At 38.0% G+C, this 22,328-nt stretch overlaps 2 protein-coding genes across 2 annotated transcripts; one reads left to right on the top strand and one right to left on the bottom strand.

Annotated features, from left to right (window-relative positions):
- Positions 1–69: 69 nt before the first annotated feature.
- LOC133533307 (uncharacterized) lies at positions 70–16,811 on the bottom strand. Its single transcript, XM_061872272.1, has 12 exons — positions 16,294–16,811; positions 16,083–16,180; positions 15,623–15,797; positions 15,070–15,303; positions 12,754–12,900; positions 12,141–12,278; positions 11,278–11,381; positions 9,503–9,596; positions 7,610–7,771; positions 1,437–1,685; positions 756–933; positions 70–475 (listed from the first exon to the last, which is right to left on the bottom strand). Exons 1-12 carry the CDS (start codon positions 16,345–16,347, stop codon positions 231–233), a joined length of 1,878 nt encoding a protein of 625 aa, XP_061728256.1. The 5' UTR covers positions 16,348–16,811; the 3' UTR covers positions 70–230.
- Positions 16,812–21,569: 4,758 nt separating this feature from the next.
- LOC133533306 (protein NDRG3-like) lies at positions 21,570–22,325 on the top strand (the record flags this gene model as incomplete). Its single annotated transcript, XM_061872271.1, has 1 exon — positions 21,570–22,325. A coding segment is annotated over exon 1 (376 nt), but the record flags the coding sequence as incomplete, so codon positions are not given.
- Positions 22,326–22,328: the final 3 nt, after the last annotated feature.

The raw sequence follows: 22,328 nt of genomic DNA, 5'->3' as shown, positions 1-22,328 counted from the left end.
GCCCCCCTTAGGCGCGGGGCCCTTAGCATATGCTTTTTCTGCTGTTCGGTTAATCCGCCACTGACGAAGATTCGATATCTGATTATAACCTACATAAATTGTTAAACTTTTAAGCTCGGGCACAATGTTTTATATTATCAAAAACTCTTTAACTGTAGTAAATACGTAACTACAAAAGCAGCATGAGAATTGAAGATAAGCACGCCCCTGAAGTATGTCTACATTAACACTCAACAATATAGGATGGTTAGGGCGCAATGTATCAATACAAGACTTACTTCATAAGTAACAATAGCAGCAACGCTCACTCTCTGTAACTGCAACAGTTCGCACCGCCTAATATGCGCATGCACATCTTGAAGCAACTCGTCGACAGAGGCGCCATCTCCGGTCAAAAGGTGGACAACTTTGCTCACGCTTCGCGAACACGCTCCAAGAACATCGCACACTTCCACCCATACTTCGACGCCATGTTCTGTAAATGTAATAAGCTGGTTCATACTATTAGGCGTGTAGTTCTGTGTTTCCGATAATGTTTTTAGAGTCTCTGCGAACTGTGCAGGATATAAGGTGCATTTTTCCGTTAGCCTGTCAATGCAGTGAATTCCTTATACACTAAAGTTTCATCAAAGCCCTTTGGAATCACTGGTGTTTCAAACGTCCATAAGCTGCGGTGGGTGCTTCTTATCAGGTGGTCCATTTGCTTGTTTTGTATTTGTACGTTGTAAAAATAACACTTTTCAATAAAAACTTACCCATATAAGGCAGGAAGGTTTCCACAGCCAAGTGGTCAGCATAAGCCCCCAGCACCAGCGAGCTGTTGACCCCCACTCGACAGCGGAACGTGTAGTACAGGGGAGTATCGCCGTCCACCACGGCTAGGGTGCTTATGCGGAAAAGTGTCTCAAGTGCTGTACCGGTGTCAGGCGTTACCTGAACAAGAAATGAAAAAGGGTTTAATAAAGAGATTCTGGATCATAATAAACCCACCTACTGCTGGGCACAGCTCCCACTGTGCTTGCACATACGCCATTATTTTTCTTCTCTTTATTCAGGTATTCTTCAAAACTTTCAAGAAAAGAGCGTAGGTACTCGGGTGTTGGAATGGGCAATAGTAATTGCTTACCATCATGCAATTTGTCTGCTCATTTGCCTCTTATATTAGAAAAAATCTTTATTATGTTTTCGTACGCCGAAAAGGAACTGATAAATGGTATATATAAAATGATGTTTAGTCCCAACAAACATGGCGTCGAGTCAAGTCTGGATATGAACCGACGACCTCCGGTTTGCACGCCTCTAAATACAATTCAACTATAATGGTTTCCTTCACATCTTAAGGAGAAACGGGTAGCCGCACACATATCATATGAGGAATGCAGCGCTGGAGTAAATAAGAACAACTTCCGATCTCGGCTCTGGAAAGTAACACTCACCATCACCATATTTGCTCTCGGAATCCCATTTATGTTGAAGAACATGTCAGCATAGACAGTCCCTTCACTCACACATTCAAGAATCTGAGTGCATCCACACTCCACTACAAATCTTGCACGGCCGGCAGCTGCTGGCATCTCGGCTGTTATCTGCCGCCATTCCGTCTCGTTTGAGAAGTCGGTTAAGTAGTAGAGAAAGTTCTCTTCGAAGGAGAAGATTGTTAAAGTTTCAGTGAGCGGTACTCCATGCTGAAAAGTAATAACAAAAAGGATTTTAAATTGAAGGTAAGTTATTTCTAAAGGAAGGAGTCTCAACTCATGGGCACTGTCTTTCGCAACCGCTCTGCAGAGTAACTGACTGATCATCCTTACCTCGATGGTCGTGAGATGAGCCTATTAGCTTAAGTTTACTTTTAGGTAAATTTTCTCCACCACCCCAAGCCGAACATAACTATCATGCATGAAAGTCTGTTAAAAACTTCACTAAAAATACATGAGCAAGTAATTTTTTTTAACAAGAATAGTAGCTAAGGCTCATGATCTGAACAAAGCTTTATTATTTATTAAGAAAATAAATAAACAAAAAAAATGAAAGCGTGTGAAGTTCACATTGATGATGATTTGCTTAGTTACTTCTGTTGCTGACTGTACCATTTGCACAATCGTTTCAAATAACAAAGACTAACATCACAGAAAATGCGACAGAACCTAAATCATTCCAGATATTAAAAGGGTCAAGCAAACATAAAACATAAAAATAAAAGTGAAATATTTAGCGGCAAAGCCCTCGCGTGCTCGAAATGGCTTTATTTATTTCAATCTTGATGTGGAATGGCGCTTTAAAACGTACTTCAGCTGTATTATGTTCATTTGCTCATGTATTAATGACATTTACTTTTACCCCCGACAGAAAGAAAATAGTACATGCATTTAGAGTGAGAGGCTGTTTGTTTGTGCTTACGAATGAATGTTCCCATGTACTTCAATATTTCTTAAACCTTTATACAGATGCAGCCAAATGGCTATGAAACACCAGTAAGTTGCTATAATTTAGTAGGTGGTTTTAACATTTTCTTAAATATAAAATATTAGCAATTTTAATAACAAAATATCCGTGAGACGCAGACATATTAAATATATGTCTGCGGCTATTAAATATCTTTAGATTTGTGTACCCAACCAACCTTTGCTGCATTGCTAGAATTAGCGGTGGTTTATACCCTGATCCCTATAAGACAGGTTAACCTAGTTTAGGGCTGAGGTCACTATTCCTAGGCTATCAACAATAGAATACTCCTAAAATGTAATACTCTTCTACTATGTAATAGCTGCAATTTTGATACTTACTTAAATAAATCATTTTTCATTTTCATTGTCACATTAAAGCGAGTCACTCACGCATTTTAAGTCGAAAAACGCTCGACATGTTTCACTCCGTACGGAGGAGTGTCATCAGGAGCTTGCGGTGACGGACCGGTGCAACGCGTGATCCGTTTTAATTTTCAATTCAATTCAATTCAATTCAATATTTTAATTCGAATAATACAATCCATATTAGTGTTAGTACATAGCACAGTAAAACTTATAAATCTATGTTAGTGACACCTATAACAACAAACAAAAATAAAAATAATAATAAACATTAATTAAAAGCGGCGCGGTGCGGCGAGCGGCGGCGCGTGCAGCCGTACCCAGCGCGCGAACAAAGGCGAGTCCCAGCGCTGCGCCAGCACGCTTAGAATACTGTTTGGGCTACCGCGAAGACGGTTTAGTAATGACGCACACCGCTTTCTAACTATTGCGTCAAAACTATCAGTGTGCGCCTCAGCAAACATAGTTGACGCACTGCAGTAACGCGGCAGCCCAAACAGCACTCTAAACGCGTTATTGTATTGCACGCGCAGTGCGTTGTATGCCCGCTGCGTGAAATTGACCCACAGATTGCACGTGTAGAATGTTTGGCAGTATGCTTTAAAAAGCGTTAACTTCACTTCAGTACTACAACGAGCAAATCTGCGGGCCAGCATGTTACTACGAACACACAACGCCCTGCGCTCCCTCTCCATGTCATCATTATCTGACATGTTTTCTGTTACCCAGTGGCCAAGGTACTTAAACTTCTGTACAACTTTTAAAGCGGTACCACAAAGGGTAACAGGTGTCATTTTGTATGATTTTGGTCCGGCTTTAAATTGCATTACCTCGCTTTTCGAGGTATTGTACCTCAACCCATGGGCAACTGCATATGATTCACATGTCTTCACCAATCTCTGCAGTGCACCAACCGAGGGGCTCAGCAGCACCATATCATCCGCGTAGCTGAGGTTATTAACACACACCCCGTCTACGTGACATCCGACATAGGTACTGCTGAGCTCCTCGATTAGCTCGTTCATGTATAGATTGAACAGCTTAGGTGAGCTCAACCCCCCTTGCCTAACCCCGCAGTTCATCCTATACACGTCAGAGTGCACGCCGGCCCATTTTACAGTATTCGACTGGTGGCCGTACCAATATTTAAATAAAGCTGTGACCTCACGAGGTACGCTGGTACGTTCGCGTAACTTATGCCATAGCTTGTCATATGCCACCATGTCAAAAGCTTTTGACAGATCCAAGAAGCAGGCGAAGACTGGCGTCTTACGAGTGGTGTAGTAATGGACAGTCTGCTTGAGACACAACACTGCGCTTTCAGTAGATAAGCCCGGCCTAAAGCCAAACTGAGCATCATGAATGTTCAAATGGTTTCCCAGCACGTCGTCAAGCAAACCATCCAGTACCTTAGCCACAATCGTGGCAAGCGATATAGGCCTGTAATGGGATATGTCAGAAGCGTCTCCCGTTCTATTCTTTACAATAGGAACTACAATAGTATGCATTAAATCTTCCGGCAAGTAACTATGGCTAATACACATGTTAAAGAAAAGAGATAGAACTCTAGGCAGGTGACTTCCAGCGTACTTGAGATGCTCGACACTGAGGCCATCGTGGCCTGGAGATTTCCCTCTAACCATGTATTTAATCTTAGAAGCCACTTGCTTCGCTGAGAATCTTATACTGGGAGTTACCACTTGGTCCTCCGTCTCGAGCGTCTCTGTTGACTGGGGTAGCGGTGAAGTAACAGTAAAATGGTCTTTAAAAGCGTTAGCAATACCGCTCAATTCGTGTATGCCAGCCACGCTCACCGGAAGACTCGACTTAATGTTGAATTTGTTAGTGTTTTTCCAAAATTTGTTAAAATCTCTATTCGTATGGTTTTTAGCTAAGATGTCCATTTTAATATCTTGTTCGTGCTCTTGGCAGTATTTAAGCTTTGATTTAAATACCTTTTTCGATTCGTGCATTTTATCATAAACAAACCCATAAGCTGGTTTACCGTACGATATCCACCATAAGTACCAAAACCGAGCCTCACGGTGAGCGTCGCTGACATATCTATTCCAACCTGTTATGTGCCTACGTTTTTTATAAGCAGTGCTGTTATGACTAAGCTCAGCACCCTTAATATATTTAAAAAAAAATATTAGCTCATACAGTCAGCATCAATAGTATCGGATACGGCAATGCGCCAAAAGTATCTGCCACCCTGATATACTTTTCAAATAACGATATAAGTATCTGTACACTTCGCGTTCAAAGGTAACAGTCTAATTGTTTTGCATATCTCGTTTTTTTATTAAGTTATTAAATATAGATACTTTTGAAGCGTAGACTGATCCGCTAGTTTTGATGCTGACTGTGCATAAGTAGATAGGTATATAATAGGGGTATATCATTGAATGGGTGTTCATAAAAATAAAAATGAACATTTTAACTTTAAATCGGGCGAATAATAATTTCTCGAAATTTTGGAAAGCGACTAAGTCTCTTAATAGTAAACAAGGGTTGCCAGTCTCAGTCAACAATGTTAGTGAACCTAAACTGATAGCGGATATGTTCGCCTCTCATTTCAAGGTTACGCCGTTGAACGTGGAGGGTGTGCCCCCGTCGGGGCTTTCGGTACCGGTGACCCCTCACGACAATAACATCTTTTTTACAATGAAAGATATTTCTAATGTTGTAAAACATATGAAGCGTGGGAAGTCCCCGGGGCACGATGGACTTAGCGTGGAGCACATCTTCCACGGCAGTGACGAGCTTTATCGTGTCCTAGCAGATTTTTTTAATGCATGCCTAGCCCATTGTTATCTTCCTCCTGACATGATGAAAACAATAGTTGTCCCTATTGTTAAAAAATAAAACTGGTGACCTGTCTAGTCTTAACAACTACAGGCCTATCTCGCTGGCTACGATAATCGGCAAAGTACTCGAGAGGCTGTTACAACCCGAATTGACTAGGAATCTTACAATTGATCAGGCGCAGTTTGGTTTTCGCCCAGGACTTTCAACGGATTCTGCAATATTAGGTCTGAAGTACACAGTGAATCACTATGTCAAAAGGGAGACGTCAGTGTACGCGTGCTTTTTAGATCTCAGCCGCGCTTTTGACTTAGTCAACTATGATTTGCTGTGGAAAAAGCTATTCACGTCTGGGACACCTCCTGAGGTTGTAGGTCTGTTGAGGTTCTGGTACGAAAACCAAATTAACAATGAAAAGTGGGGTGACGCACAGTCTAACGATTACAGGCTAGACTGTGGAGTGCGCCAAGGCGGGTTGACATCTCCGGATCTATTCAATTTATATGTCAACGATCTTATCGGGGAGCTGAGAGGCTCCAACGTCGGTTGCCATATTGGTAACGTATGTGTTAACAATCTGAGCTACGCAGACGATATGGTGCTTCTCAGCCCCTCGATTAATGGTCTTATGAAGCTGCTTAAGATCTGCGAACATTATGCCAGTACGCATGGCCTAAAATATAACGTGCTTAAGACGGAAATGCTCGTTTTTAGGTCAGGAAAGGGTCCGGAGGTGATACCTACGGTGTGTATGAGTGGTGCGCCAATTCGGGTTGTAACGAGCTTTAAGTACTTAGGACATATCCTGGACGAGTACTTGAAAGATGACGCCGATATGGAGAGGGAGCGCAGGGCACATCAGGGCAGGGAACATGTTGGCTCGACGCTTTGCGCGTTGTTCGAGTGAGGTAAAGGTGACCCTGTTCAAAGCCTTTTGCCAATGTTTTTATACTTGTCAGCTTTGGAACAGGTACACCAGGCACTCCTTCAACGCGTTAAGGGTACAGTACAATAACGCCTTTCGTATTTTGTTGAAATTACCCATGAAGGGCATGTTCGCGGACGCGAGAGTCCCTGACTTCTACGCCATCCTGAGAGCCAGGTCGGCTGCCTTCCGGGCGAGATTGCTAGCCACCAACAATGAAATTCTGTCACTGGTAGCTAAAGACTACAGTGACGAATTTAACAAACACTGGCGAAAACTGCACCGGTCCGAAAACGGCCTTTTTTAGTGCATTAGTTTTGTTAATGTTTTATTTCTTTGTTTTAGGTTATAAGCATTATTATTATTTTTTATTCTTTACTGTATTTTATGTTTTCTTTTACACCTTTTATTATGTGCATTGTATTTTTTGGGTTTCTTGCCTGCCAAATAAAGAATTTATTATTATAATTATGATTAATCAATTCTCACAAGTGAGCAGCTCGCATGATAAAATTATGATAAAACTTCTAAAGTTTCGGTAAGTTCCTTTTATCATTAAATATCGATTTTGATTTTATATTGTAATGAATAGAGGTGAAAGTTAGAGATGATATTCAATAGAAAATAGAAGAAGCTTCAGAAATTTGTCTCTAGAGCTTTCATTAAATGATAGTAAGTAATACAGAGACAATACAATACAATAAAAATACTCTTTATTGCATACCTCAATACAGAAACAATACAAATAGTAATTAAGAAGAGGTAAACAACAGGCGGTCTTATCGCTAAAAAGCGGAATTAAATAAATTGATGGCATGTCAGTAGGTGTAGAGACGTACTTATTCAAAAAAGTATAAAACATGATACCAAAATATAAATATCAGTTGTTAGTATTATAGAAACACAAATGAGTAGAAACGTAATAAAACCTTATAAATAAAAGTTGTTGGTATTATTTATTGGCTTCTAATACTAACTTTGTACTATTTACCATGACCAATAGTTTAACTGCTAAAGCGGTAGGTACCTATTTAGTAAAATGTAAAATCAACAACTATAAATATCATACCTGACAATCTTCGCAAGTGTCATTCAGGACATGTTTCTGAGACTCTAAATACTCTTCAGAAGCGAAGTACCAGGTCAAAGAGCAGGTCGGCGTCACGTTGCTGGCGTTTGCCACTAGCGAAGTTCTGGTGCCTTCGTTCAGAGTCCTTGGTAGCGGATTTATCTGGGCAAAATTACAAAGGTATCGTAGTTTATGCCTTAATATATAAAAGTTCATATGTTTACTTACAATTTTCCATTCAGCAAAGCAATATATCAAATCAAAATCAAATGAAAATATTTATTTTTGCAAAACCGTTAGTCATAAACGACAACATTATACATATGTATTTATTTGGTACACACAGTTGCATGCATGCAAATACACTTCAATTCACAATCACAACAATAGATGTAAAAAAATAAAACTAGATAAAATAACACAAATAAAACAAACAAAAAAAAAACCGTATACAATGGAAAAATGTCAAGTTAATTTAATACATTAGCAAGTATTCATCGACAGAGTAATGTGCCAGAATATTATTTATATTTCTATTTGCAAGTGAAGCCAACGTACGAAATACACCGCCGCTCAAAAAAATAGCTGCTTTTCTTTTCAAATCCTTTCATACCACTAAAGTCTACGTCTTTTCAATTTGCGATTGTATTAAAAAAACACGCTGTAGGTACGCTCTAAAGGCTCGATTCTGATCCAAAATGGTCCCTGTTATCCGATCATATCCATAACCATTTCATAACAATAAATTTAAATCGAATAGGCAGCGATTTTGATAGCCCCAGCCTGTGCAAGTGTCAAGTAAACGTCATAATTTCATCAAAGTGTGACGTTTAAAATAACACTTGCACTGTCTGGGCTGCCAAAATCGCTGCCAACTTATCTTGGTCTGACTCTACTGATATAGCTCAGGAATTTGTCTAGCAAATTTTAAATCAGAGGTATACTTTTAGACTTATTGAGGTAAAACCTTAAAACTAGCACGATCGCCAAATCTTCCGTCGCAAGTGTCGCGTGGCGCGCCATATCTTTTGTTCCTTTCTAATTTCCTGGCTCTACGTCCCTCTTAACTTATTCATTGATGTTACGCTCGTAACGATACTTCGTAGGCTGGTTTTCCGCAACATAGTACAATTGCTGAGTGATCGTTAAGGTCGTATGAAAACAAGATCAAACCCGTAACAAATTGTTAAATTACAATTATTATTTATGGAAGGTTATACCTATATGAAGGATTGGTTAAAAACATATCAAATTTTTTGCTGCTTAGTTAACTATTTTGGTAAGTATTTTGGTATTGGGTGTATTGTAAGTGCGATCAAATGTTAAATGGCGAGTATCTCGTTTCAACCCTATAGTGTGGGGTGTCGTTAGATAGGCTTTTCAAAACGAATATGGGTCTATAAGAAACCATTTTTATAAGTGTTTTAATATTTCGTAAATTATCGTTTTGAAAGGAAAAAAATGTGGACTTTCATAAAATATTAAAAACATCGTGAATTACTTTATTCTTAGCTTAGTCAATACTTTCAAGGAAAACTACCCGTTTTTGCAAAAAGTCTATTTTGACTATACGAGTATAATAATAACTACGGAACCCTACATTAAGCATGGCCCGACATGCTCTTGGCCGATTTTTAAACAGTGGCGTAGGATTAACTAATCTAGACGTGGGCGAAGTTGCATTTGCGAGGCTCACTTCTTTCAATGTGTATTCCCAAGGTTTGGCTTCCTCGGGGCCCCCTTAAGTGCCAGACCGTGGTCCAGGGACCGCTTCGCCTACGCCTAGCTACGCCACTGCGTGTAAATCACGGGGAACTTCCACTACTACGTGTACACTACTAAGCTCGTACTAACTACGAGCTTGCAAGAAATATATGACTTCACGCTTATCACCTGTATCACTGGTGAAGCATGTTGAACGCCAATAATTATGGCACTGGCGGACGCGGAGTGATTATGGATGTTTACAGTAAGCGTGATCTGGTATCTGTGGAACGATGTTATTTATTAATTATTTATTTATTGTTAATTAATTAATTAATGTTATTTATTAATTATTTATTTATTGTTAATTAGTTAATTAATGTTATTTTTTAATTAATTAATTAATTAATTGTTAATTAATTAATTAATGTTATTTATTAATTAATTATTTATTGTTAATTAATTAATTAATGTTATTTATTAATTATTTATTAATGTGTATCGAACCGAAATTAATAAATTAGGAATGTTACATGTTACATTCAATTGATTGAATTGCTCCGAGTCGTTCTTAATGCAGAGAGATCCATTGTCGTTAAACAAAGCGAGTGTGATGGGCATCTTTGTACAATTGAGTTTATAAATATATATAAATTTTTTATGTTATTACAATGGATTAAGGTGAATAAATGTATACATATTCATGAGCTCGACTGAACCAGGAATAGCGTGGGCAAAGAAAAATTACCTATTTAAATTGGCTAGGAGTTTCTTTTTTATTTTCCCGTTTGCATATTTAGGTTTACGTTTCTTCAGATGTATAGATTTATTACTATATAGGCAGTGATATTTAGGTTTTTTTAAATATTTAGTATTAATTATTTATTATTTTGAATAAAATAATTAGTGATCCTAGCCTGCTGACGAAGCTGATGGTCCCGAACTCAAATCGCGGTAAGGATATTTATTTGTGCGTTTTTCACGGATTTTTGTTCCAGAGTTATGGATGTACGAGTACATACTGTATACATAGCTTACTGGCTTACTGAGGGCCTTATGTCCCGTTGTGTAAGATTGTCCTATAAAATTTATTTATTTAATATCTTACCAAAAAATAGTACGATAATTGACTAAATTGTACTTGCGACATTCTTATCCTAGAATATTTGATATCTCCTCGGGCGGGAGATGATCGCAGACACTTAGTTTGAGGGCCCTTCACTCTGAGAGTAGCGCTATTACTGTTATCTCAAGAAATATCACGTGTCTCGGAACTAAAGGGAATCGTGCTGACATTCAGTTGGACGATAATTCGGGTTATCTTTATTTTTGGAGGTAACATATTAAATTATGAGAAGATCCATGGAAGATCCGAAATTATTGGAAACTACGGGCTCATTGTGGATATGAGGTAGATATACTGTATTATTTTTTGTAGCCCAATTTTTATGAATTAGAAATACTTTTTAACCCTTTAACGCCAAGCCCTTGTGCAGCGCGTCATCGTGAACCTTGTCGGAATACATGAAAGTTCATATCGGACTGTAGCCGCGTGCGTCAGTTGACTTTTTGAAGGTCTAGGTCGGACGGTAAAGGTCTAGAACCTATAGGTGGCACTTTTCATGGACTGAAATTGGCATTTGATTCAATCTTAAGTTGATGGTCCCGAGTTCAAATCCTGGTAAGGGCATTTATTCGTGTGATGAGCATGGATATTTGTTCCTGAGTCATGGGTGTTTTCTATGTATTTATAAATATTTATATATTATATATATCGTTGTCTAAGTACCCTCAACACAAGCCTTATTGAGCTTACTGTGGGACTTAGTCAATTTGTGTAATAATGTCGTATAATATTTATTTATTTATTTATTTATTTATTTATTTTATTTTATTTTATTTACCTATAAACTTACTTATTTAGGTAATTGGGGAAATTACATTTTAAAAGGTTTGTGACTTACTTTCCTGCTGTGGGTAATCCACTTTCCAAATTCAACGTACCGCTATCAATGCTTTGAAAGAAACTATTACAGTCTCCTTCTTCGTAAGAGCATGTCCATTGGTACTGTGGCACAAAAATAACACAGTTATTTATATAAAAAAACTCATATAACAATAACAATGTGTCTACATTAAAAATATGTTTTTGGCAAAAACAATATTTTTGGTACAAGCTTTTATCGCTGACTGTAGGTACTTTTTTTCCTCAGGCAACTAATACTCATCGAGACAATTCTCAAAACCCCAAACACAATTAGGTTGCCTTGTTTTATCACAGAGTTCCTATGGCTACCTCCTGACTCCATCATCAGATCAGCTTCATGGTACCATAATATTGCATTGTCACCCGACTTACATATGTATGCAAATTTTCAGCTTCATCGGAAACCGGGAAGTGGGTCAAACTGAACTTGCAAGATTTGTCCCATACATACTTACTAACAGGGCAAGTTAAATAAAAGCTTGTAATTAAATAAGTCTACAGTAAAGTAATCATTAAAATTAAACGTACCTATGAATAAAAAACACTTCCTTGGGCGCTTTCATGCGTTATGGTGCCCAGAAGGCTGGCAGCGTTACATCTTTGGATGGCCAGGTTATTCACGAGCTGAGTTGCTGCCAGCTCTCTGGTCATTTGAGGAATCTACTCATATAAGGCGCTGGGAAATCTCTTTAAATAACATCTTCGCGCTGGGGCCCCACGGTCAGAGAGTTTCTACATCACACGTGCAAATATGTAGCCCTTGCCGAGGACAGCATATTGTCATGGAAAATTTTAACTAAAAACTAGAGCTCAATAAATAAAACGGGGAAATGTACGTACTGAAAAGGACTCTCCAAAGTAGTCGTGATTTAGTACAATGGACTCCAAAGTGAATGCAGTATTGACGCTGATTTCTAAATAGTCTATGCATAAATACACTTCAAACGACCGCTGCAGAACCATGAGGGGTAGACTGTTCTGAGTAAGAAAAAAAAACAGAATTTTGAACAAGGATTAACAGCACACGGAATTGAATTGACTATGTTTAAACGGAAGCCAATTCGAACTTTAAAAATCATATTTTCAATCTGTGTATCATCCAGGAATTTGTATATTCGAGCGCACAGGTATCAATAACATATCAACAACGAACTCCACTAAGCAGTTTTACTGCGTAAGCGTGGTTTTTAAACTTAATACAGTAAATACATAATACAGTAACATAAATAGGAGGTAAGTAGTTGTAGCGTTTTGGTACATATTGTTACCTACCTACCTACTAAGTAGAATTCCTTTTTTATTTATATTTTGATATAAAGTAGACATAAAAAACATATGTACAGTAGGGTACAAAAGTGCATGGACATGGAAATCATAAATTGTCCATGCAAATTTGAACCTGATAGTACATCGCTATTACAATCGCTGTTTTTACGTGAAACCAATTGCCTACCTGGGTAATGAGTTCCCCGGCCGAGCTCACGACCCGACACGTGACGAGGTAGGTCAGGCCGGCTCTGAGCGAGTATGTGGGCAGCTCCAATCTGCCGCCCGGCGATGCGGCTATTTTGTGACCCGCGCTTTCAGCTGACCATTCGAACTGGAAAAAAATGCATTCAGCGGGCAACGTTATTTGAATTTTTTTTACGCTTCATGTGACCAAGCTTTGTGGGACGATTTTCGCCACTATGAGTAGGTACACTCAGTAAAACAAGGCTAAGTGAAGATCTACAGCGAAGCACACGTAGCAATAAGATTGATATCGTGTCATTCCGAGCACAAACATAAGTAAATAAACGAATGGCTATATCAGAGTAAACCCCGTGCGCGTACATTTCTTAAATGACTGACTGCTCTATAAATGTAGACTGCTAAATTCGTCATCATCATCGTTCGTTTTGGTGTTGCCACAGTCGGGTTGAAAGTTCTTTCTAATCTTCTAACTCTACAGATGCCTATATGTTGCCTAAAAAATCAGGGGAACTAAATTGACAAGTCAATGTACTCAAAGGATATTACAGTTTGGCCAGTGCTATTTAGATCGTTTTTAGGGTTCCGTAGCCAAATGGCAAAAAACGGAACCCTTATAGATTCGTCATGTCCGTCTGTCTGTCCGATTCTGTCACAGCCACTTTTTTCCGAAACTATAAAAGCTATACTGTTCAAACTTGGTAAGTAGATGTATTCTATGAACCGCATTATGATGTTTACACAAAAATAGAAAAAAACAATAAATTTTGGGGGTTCCCCATACTTAGTACTGAAACTCAAAAAATCTTTTTTCATCAAACCCATACGTGTGGGGTATCTATGGATAGGTCTTTAAAAATGATATTGAGGTTTCTAATATAATTTTTTTCTAAACTGAATATTTTGCGCGAGAGACACTTCCAAAGTGGTAAAAAGTGTGTCCCCCCCCCCCCCCGTAACTTCTAAAATAACAGAATGAAAAATCTAAAAAAAATATATGATATACATTGCCATGCAAACTTCCACCGAAAATTGGTTCGAACGAGATCTAGTGAGTAGTTTTTTTTTAATACGTCATATAAATTAAAAAAAAATTTTTTTTCATCAAACCCATACGTGTGGGGTATCTAAGGATAGGTCTTCAAAAATGATATTTAGGTTTCTATTAAAAAAAAATCTAAACTGAATGGTTTGCGCGAGAGACACTTCCAAAGTGAAAAAAAGTGTGCCCCCCCCCCTGTAACTTCTAAAATAACGGAATGAAAAATCAAAAAAAAATATATGATATACATTACCATGCAAACTTCCAACGAAAATTGGTTTGAACCAGATCTAGTAAGTAGTTTTCTTAATACGTCATAAATGGTACGGAACCCTTCATGGGCGAGTCCGACTCGCACTTGGCCGCTTTTTTTAAAGTTTGAATTAGATAATATGTATCGCAAGAATTCACTGCTAGGGCCGCTACACTTGCGCGGTCAATTCAATTGTAACTTTAAGTATTTTTTTAATGTTATTTTACAAATATTCGTTGGTATTTCGAAAATTGTGTAATTTTATAGTTGCTGTTGTGGACCTGAAATACGTTTTTTTTTAAATTTTATTTCATGGTACCTAATACTGGATAAATATATTATAAATCATTAAATATTTTCGGTCAAAATACAAATAAGGTAAACTTATTTTAGGCCCCAACTAGGGGCAATTTTTCGCACAATCTGATTAATTTCTCAATTAAGTACATTGTTTGGCGTGATTGTAAAGACCTGTCCCCTAACTGGACATTCAAGTTGAAAATTAAGTCAGCATTTAAATATGCATCAATCTCATACGGCCACATGTTCAAAATTAAATCACCAATTATAGATTCATGATGACAGCCGAGCTCGCGAAATAAATAACTTGCCCCCAAACCTGCATACTAACATCGAAATTAGGCATTTTCGCGTCCGCATCTCCTGATTTGATCGCTAACGTTACAATCTTACAATCGAATCAAAACTTTTCTCGTGACATTCATATTACCCCTTGATAATTATCACATGGGTAATACTTGTAATATCTTACTTATCGATATCATATTAACGACATATACTCGTGATTAGTTTTTCTTTGCTATTCCTGGTATCATTTTATGTGTCAATCACAGGTTTATTGAGTTCGCCTGATTCTGGAGGCAAGTTTAGGTATTATGTATATTATACATAATATTTTTAATTATTTATCCGATAAAATTGTTTATATTCTAATGTTGGTAACTGACTAATGGGGGGTGTATGTGCGCTAACATGTTCCTTACATAAAAATCCTGTGTTGGATGACAAGTAGTGACCAGCGCATCCATCATAAGCTCGACATCAGCATACGTCTCCTCCCCACCGACCAGTATGATGGACAGCATGTCCGTCCGTCCCTCCAGATTCTGCAGCAGCTGTTCTCCTTTCGCATTGTTGATGTGGAAGGTCTTGGTGGTCTCTTCGCCTTCTGAGTTTGATGCTGTCACGTTGAACTTGTAGTCTACACCTCTGAGTAGCTACCAATGTAAATCAAACACATTGAAAATTAGTTAAAGCTGATGTTAAAAATAGGCAGGTAAGTACCTACCCTAAAGATTATTTTATGTTTTATGGATTTTGACTATACATTGACAATCATTTATAATGCAATGTAATATTATTATAAAATATTATGAAATAAATATCAAATCATAGTGCAAAATAGTAGGTATACATTTTGCCCGGTAGGTATAAATATGATAAGATGTGTAGGTACAACATCCCAGTAAACGGCTTGCACGTAGAGCAAGTTAGCGGTTGTTTTAGTTGTGTTATTAACTGTGGCCAAAATTGTACCTCATCGTTCTCTATGATGTAGACGTAAGGTTCCTTCTGCGGTCCGTTTAGTTTCTTCTCCAACTGCCGCGTCGCTCGCCACAGCATCAGGGTGAACCGCTGTGAAGGTGCTGGAAGGGGCGTCCAGCGCACCGTCCAGCGCATGTCCAGCTTTGCATCCGCGGGGGTTCGGAGGCTAATGGAATTGGACCAAATAAACAATAAATGAAATGAACGCTTGTACTGATAGAGTAAACGGGGTAATTATAAACAAACCATTAGCTAGACCAATTAATAACTTTGATAGTTCCACTTGGTCGGTGATGGATGAGTTGATGACATATTTCGTGATAATTATCTACACAACTTTCCCATCTTAAATATAATCTCATTAAGGTCAATCACATTATGAAAATGCAAGACTATAATGTTTATAAGTAATTTTGTTTGCCTTTAGCGATATTTTGAGCATAAAACTTACGTAATAATGGTGTTGTCAATACTCTTCGGGCCAGTGTCAGCTTCTTTTGGACACACAAATTCTGGAGCGAGTATACGAAAGTGTGGTGGTTCTCCGGCCTACAAACTCATAATAACACTTAATAAGAAAAACTTAATACCTATAACATTTGATATAATAGCCCAAGTATCAAAAGGAATTACCGTACTTAATATAAAAGTTATACACTTACAACTATTGTTAAACTTGCGCTTAAATACAACGTAACTGCGAACGCGTGAAACATTGCACTAAGTTCTATAAGAATAAAACAAACTTTTCAGATGTTGTAGGTTAGTCACTTAAATAAATTACAAGATGTTAAATTTTTTCTTTCGGCTTTAAGTACGCTTTTAGTTATATGTATTCGACTTTATTTGTTAACTGAAATATATTAACAGGGGGACATTTACAGAGTTATACGACGAATATTGCAGAGGTATTCTATCTATTGCAATAAATGTTCACTCGTTGCAACAACTGCCGCAGCGGCAGCAACTCTGTCTTTTTAATAAACAAACGATTCAAAAGCTCTAACAGAGTAAAATGAGTAGGATAATTACTTACACTATAAAAGAAAAATCGATGGTTATCGATTTCCCTCCCGCCTCTAGTTTTTAATTACATAGGTAAAAATCTTTAATCAGTCAGTACAACGGAGAATCTAGGGGTAATAGCTAAGATGCTAATCATTGCTAGAAAACGTGACATGAGATTTCGTGCTATATGTCATCCTAATACCTACATTTTTACTTTTAGTTTGGTGTTTGACAAGAATGGTCCCAGACACGCCGAGGAATTTAAAAAGTTTGGGCTATTGCGAACTACTACAATAGGGTCAAACGGAATCTAAGTATTAGCATGACCTGCGGGCTAAGCACTGTCGCATTATCGCCTATCACGTTCTAACAAGTATGTAAGTGCGAGAATGACAGGCATAGTGACTGGCTGAGAGGTGATAAAAATGTAACCATACTGCCACCGCTACATGACGTATATTCGAGACACCTCGTGTACTCGATTAGGTATGATGAAAGTAGGACCTGCTACATCAGACATAGTGTTGAAGTCACCCTAGTAATGTTCATTCACTATGCTTTTAGTTGTTAGCGTGTCCTGCAATTGCATGCTATGTCCAATAATTGCTACCCATAGGTGGCCATTGTACTTTTCAAACACAAATATTAGGGAATCTATGTATATTCACTCAACCTACTAGTACTAAGTTTAATACTAAGTCCGACAGGGACAACGTAAGTTTATTTTTTGACGTCTCAACTAAATAACGAAAATGCAATTTTAAACGCGAATTTAATAAAGGTATCGCTCGCACGTCACGCAAAATAGGCACGGAAAGCTGCACGAGCTAGGTACAATACAATACAAAGGATTTTATAATTATTAGAATCGTATGTCCATATTTTTTTACGTGTGTGTAATTACGTTCATTAATTATTAATTATATTGTCCTCTCTGTAAAATGGCAGATTATTTTATGGCCGATACCTGCAATTGTAGTACGCACATGCTCAAAGTTTATAAAGCGAATTTTATACTTAATAGTAAGAGTAAAGTAGATATGTAATTAAATAAATAACTTTTAACGTCATTGCTAAAGATTGCTTTAAAAACGTTTAGCGTGAACCTATAACCTATGTTCCACAATACATGCAAAACATTGCTTTATCTATTTTTGTAATTACAAGGGAGATCCCATTAAAGCTAAATCGGACCGGAGGCAGCCATTAATTAGGCTCATTGCAATTTACGACCATTAATAGCTGCAAATACGCGATTACTGTGAAAATTACCGCTGAATACCTTTAAATTGGATTACTTTCCGGCTTTCGTTTGACAGGAGGAAATGAAAACTAAGGGAGAATATATGCGGGACTGTCAGCAAGAAAGATATGAATAATTATATATTGTTATTCCTTCGATTCATTCATCATATTATTTAATTTCATGTCAAACACTATACTGTCAATAGCATTCATTTGAATAGGTAACATTTATTATATCATCACATTCATCACTCTACATAAAAAAACTCAAAGTCTTCGAAATAATTCACGTGAACTGATTTCTTCGTGTCATAAAAATCTGCCACAAGTTTTACTCTTAACATAAAAGGCCACTGGTGTTCTTATTTTGCTAGGCCGAATACGTTGTAGGTATTGTAGTTACATAGAAGTTAAGATATTTATATGTACAAATTGTTGAATTATGTCTTCACTTAACGTTCTAAAGAGTAAAATATAGTCATAGTCATTTAGTTTATTGTTATTATAAGCAATCGTTTTATTAGGTAAGCATTTACCCACTTACATATGATAGGTACAAGTAAATATTTACTTAGTTTCGGCATTGTTATCAAATTTCGTCTAAAAACAGAAAATACACATGTGTTCGGTGTATTCTGTAGGGCTAAGATGGTTGGCTCTTTATCATTTGTCACCATGTCTGTCACGTTCTAACAAGTATGTAAGCGCGAAAGTGACGGGCGTAGTGACAAGTGATAAAAATAGAACCATGCCACCGCTGTTCGGTATTACAGTTTTTAACTATACCTTTACTTATTTTAAGCTGGATCTATAATTGAAAGTGTTTATATAAGAATAAATTTTATACTTACCACTTATTTTGATACGACCTTTTAAGATAGTGCAAGCGAAATAAAGAGAAAATCATGCGTGAGATGCTCGCCAGTCACCAACCGTGGCAGCATGGTTGCATTCTTATAGCACGTAACTATGCCTGTCACTTTCGCACTTAAATACTTCTTAGAACGTGACAAGCATGGTGACAGGTGATAAAAATGTAACCGTGCTACAGCCTGCAGCCTTAAGACGATTATCAAGGTAGTGTCAAATGAAACCCGTAACTAGTTGTTAAATATGAATCGAGCTAGGTAGGAAATTTAAAGGTACCTATACAATTTATATCTAATATCTACGTGTTTGGTGATACATGGTAAAATTATAGCTATATAACGGGGCTGCTCGTCTAAAGGTCACGTCAAAGTAGGTATCAATCAGACGCCGTTTCTCTGTTTTTGCCACGTAATTATTTCGTTTCGCTTTAGCTTCATTCTCTTCATTGAGTTAGAGTAACCGTTCCCAAACAAAACAAAAGCAAACTGAAAAAAGTTACGAATATTTGTTGCAGGAGTCAGGTTATTAATTACAAAATAAAATGAGTTATTGGAAAAAGAAATATTTTTGGTACAAGTTTGTATCGCTTATCGTACTTTTCTTTCCACAGTCAACTAATACTCAACGAGACTTTTTTTTTCCTCAATGTGTTCTTTTTTTCTCACGTGTGTTCATTGACACTATATAAGCGCGGTAGGTTGGGTTATAAAAGAGGACATAAGGATAAAGTAATATGAAAGTGGAGGGATTAATACAACAACTTTTAGTCAGTCTGTTTATTTATTATTTTTTACATAATTTGTTTAAATATAAGAGATAAAATAAGTATGTTGTGATATGACATGATATGATAATAAGTAGGTACGCGTTACCGGATGATTTGGGAGCTTTAGTGTGATTAAGTACCTACTATTATCCTACTATACATCCCTGAGAATTTACAACGGAAGATTAGTAACCGATATACTTTACCACTTGCAAACCTTGGCCTACAACAGGCATCGTATCAGATTTCCACATATACAGAATTGTCTTAAAAATAACATGTAATCTGTAAAAGAAACAAATAACGCTCAACCAGTTATTAAAAAATAATCGGACAGACAAACGGACATGACGAATCTATAAGGGTTCCGTTTTTTGCCATTTGGCTACGGAACCCTATTAACTGGCGAAGGGTATTTCCGAAAAAAAAAACTTTTTTTTTTCACGTTTGCACTTAACGGCACATATGACGTGCTTGTTAGTCGGAGGTGTAAGAGTGTTAGAGAGAAATGACCGTATCGTTCGCTACGGCGGCGCGAACGATTGGCATCTTGGCTAGGCAGGAAAGACAAACATTTCTTCACAAATTTGTGGTTGGTCGTGTAGTCAAACTCAGTTTGACCTTTTTCTCGTGGAATTAGGCTAAAGGTTCTAAAACACCCTGTTAGCCGTAGCCGCACTACCTATACATGACTTATTTATTTCAGACCCAAAAGTCCATATATGGTTAGTAAAATTAACTTAAGACTTAATCAATCAGACCAACTTGACACAGGTCAAAGTAGATCTGGCCTGCTCCATGCAATGCCACATTATGGGGCAGCTAAATCTGTCCGCAATTACCTTCAGAATGCTGTTTCGACTTTCCCTTACCTACGCGACTCATTAGCGACGTAATTTTTTTACGCATTATCGCGTGAAAATCTTCCGTGTGTGCTTGGGCGAACATTCCTGATGCACTGCACCATTTTGGAAGTCTCAACAGCATTCTGAAAGCGTTGTTGTTTTGGATGCGAAGGGCGTTGTAGGCTCCTTTCGTATACCGAACCCAAAGACCGCTAGAGTAAAAAGACTGGCTATATGCTTTGAATAGTGTTATTTTTACTTCCACGGAGCATCTAGCGAATCTTCGAGACAGCCTATTACTCCTAACCGACAACGCCCTTCGCTCCCTCTTGATATCACTACCATCACACAGATCACAACCCCGCCAAGCGACACTTGAGGTATAAAATATGGTTTTATTTTACCCGCCTTCAAAACCATCACTTCACTCTTGGCGGCGTTGTATACCTTGTCACTAAAATAAATAGTGGCCTGACCTGTTAATATTAGACCAAGAGACCCAAACGTTGAAGGCCAATACGCCACAATACGTTGCTTTTTTCTCACAAACTGGTTGTACAAAATGAGAACAAATTCATAGCATGATAAGGTTCACACCAAACTTGACTATGGGCTACCTAATTAACTTTCAGTCTGACACTGAACTTAAAGTAGTACGTTAACTTAATTAGCATTTTGTTTCATGATACCTGGTCACGCTAAATAGGGTGGTAAAGTACATTATTTTATTTAATGGTTCTATTAGGTTGAGCAAATCATAAGCTTCGTTTTACATTCAAATCAAGCTAGGATTTTTCTCTCCGCTTCCATTTCGGTATTTTGAAGTCAACAAACAAAAGACAAAGAAACAGATTGTTATGTCATTAACTCGCTTAATAAAATACTCTATCCTATTATTTAATACCTCAAGTGGCGCCACCTGTCGTAACAACTTTTGAGTACATTCTTATTCGAGTTCACTAGAAATGTGCTAGATGGCTTATCGCTATAACATGTATTAGGTCGTTTTAATTTACTAAAATTACCATTTGGACATATTATTTAAATGTGTTATTTATTATTGAGATTGTGGCTCATTGCACATTTTATTTTAAAAAGTAGTTTTAAAAATACGATATAATAAAATAAGCATCGACGCGCGGCGCGGACTCGCACATGCGCGGTGGGAGTGAACCTATCGAGGTTGTTTAGAGCCGAATGGGGGCGGAAACAGCCGAGCAGTGCCGAAGCGTCCGCTAACTGGGATTCACGTCGGTCTGGCCGTCACATTATTGACCATTTCCTGCGGCTGGCTCAACTAAATACCTCATCCTTCGTTAAAACTGCCGAAATAATTGAAACTATAAGTGATAATACAGTGATTTAGTGACAAATAACGAAGAAAACGTTTAAACGGACTATTTTGTGGTATAGTTATAGACATGTTTAGAGTTACCGCATGTTTACAAGGATCGCCAGCTAATTGGATTACGGCAATTAACACTTATTAAGTGACAGAAACTGCCATTTCCCTGCAGTTAAGAAGGTGGAAGATATACAACGAGCTAAAACACTGCCTCTATATTGAATTATTGACCTAAAAAAATGCCGACGACAACGAAGCATGAGAACATCGCTCTCCTCAACATGATGTCTTCGGACAACCTGGACGATGATCTGAAAAGCGTCCAGCTTCATTTCCCATCTGACCGGCGATTGCAGAGCGACGGCGCATGCGTGGAGGAGCGGGTGAGGACGTCCCGCGGAGACCTGCTGGTGGCCGTGAGGGGAGACCGCTCCAAGCGCGCCATACTTACTTACCATGACCTTGGCCTCAACTACGCAGCCAATTTCCAGGCGTTCTTCAACTTCGTGGACATGAGACCTATTCTCGAACAGTTCTGCATCTACCACGTAAACGCTCCCGGACAGGAGGAAGGGGCATCGCCGCTGCCTGAAGATTACACCTATCCCACCATAGATG

The sequence above is a fragment of the Cydia pomonella genome, unplaced genomic scaffold (genome assembly GCF_033807575.1).
Source record: "Cydia pomonella isolate Wapato2018A unplaced genomic scaffold, ilCydPomo1 PGA_scaffold_151, whole genome shotgun sequence".
NCBI lineage: Eukaryota > Metazoa > Arthropoda > Insecta > Lepidoptera > Tortricidae > Cydia > Cydia pomonella.
This window is presented reverse-complemented; position numbering and strand designations above follow the sequence as displayed.

Coding starts and splice junctions, on each gene's coding strand:
- LOC133533307 (XM_061872272.1), bottom strand. CDS start 16,347: ATGTTTCACGCGTTCGCAGTTACGTTGTATTTAAGCGCAAGTTTAACA. Junction 15,304..15,622: donor ACATCATAGAGAACGATGAG/GTACAATTTTGG, acceptor TTACATTGGTAG/CTACTCAGAGGTGTAGACTA. Junction 476..755: donor AACCTTCCTGCCTTATATGG/GTAAGTTTTTAT, acceptor TTACATTTACAG/AACATGGCGTCGAAGTATGG.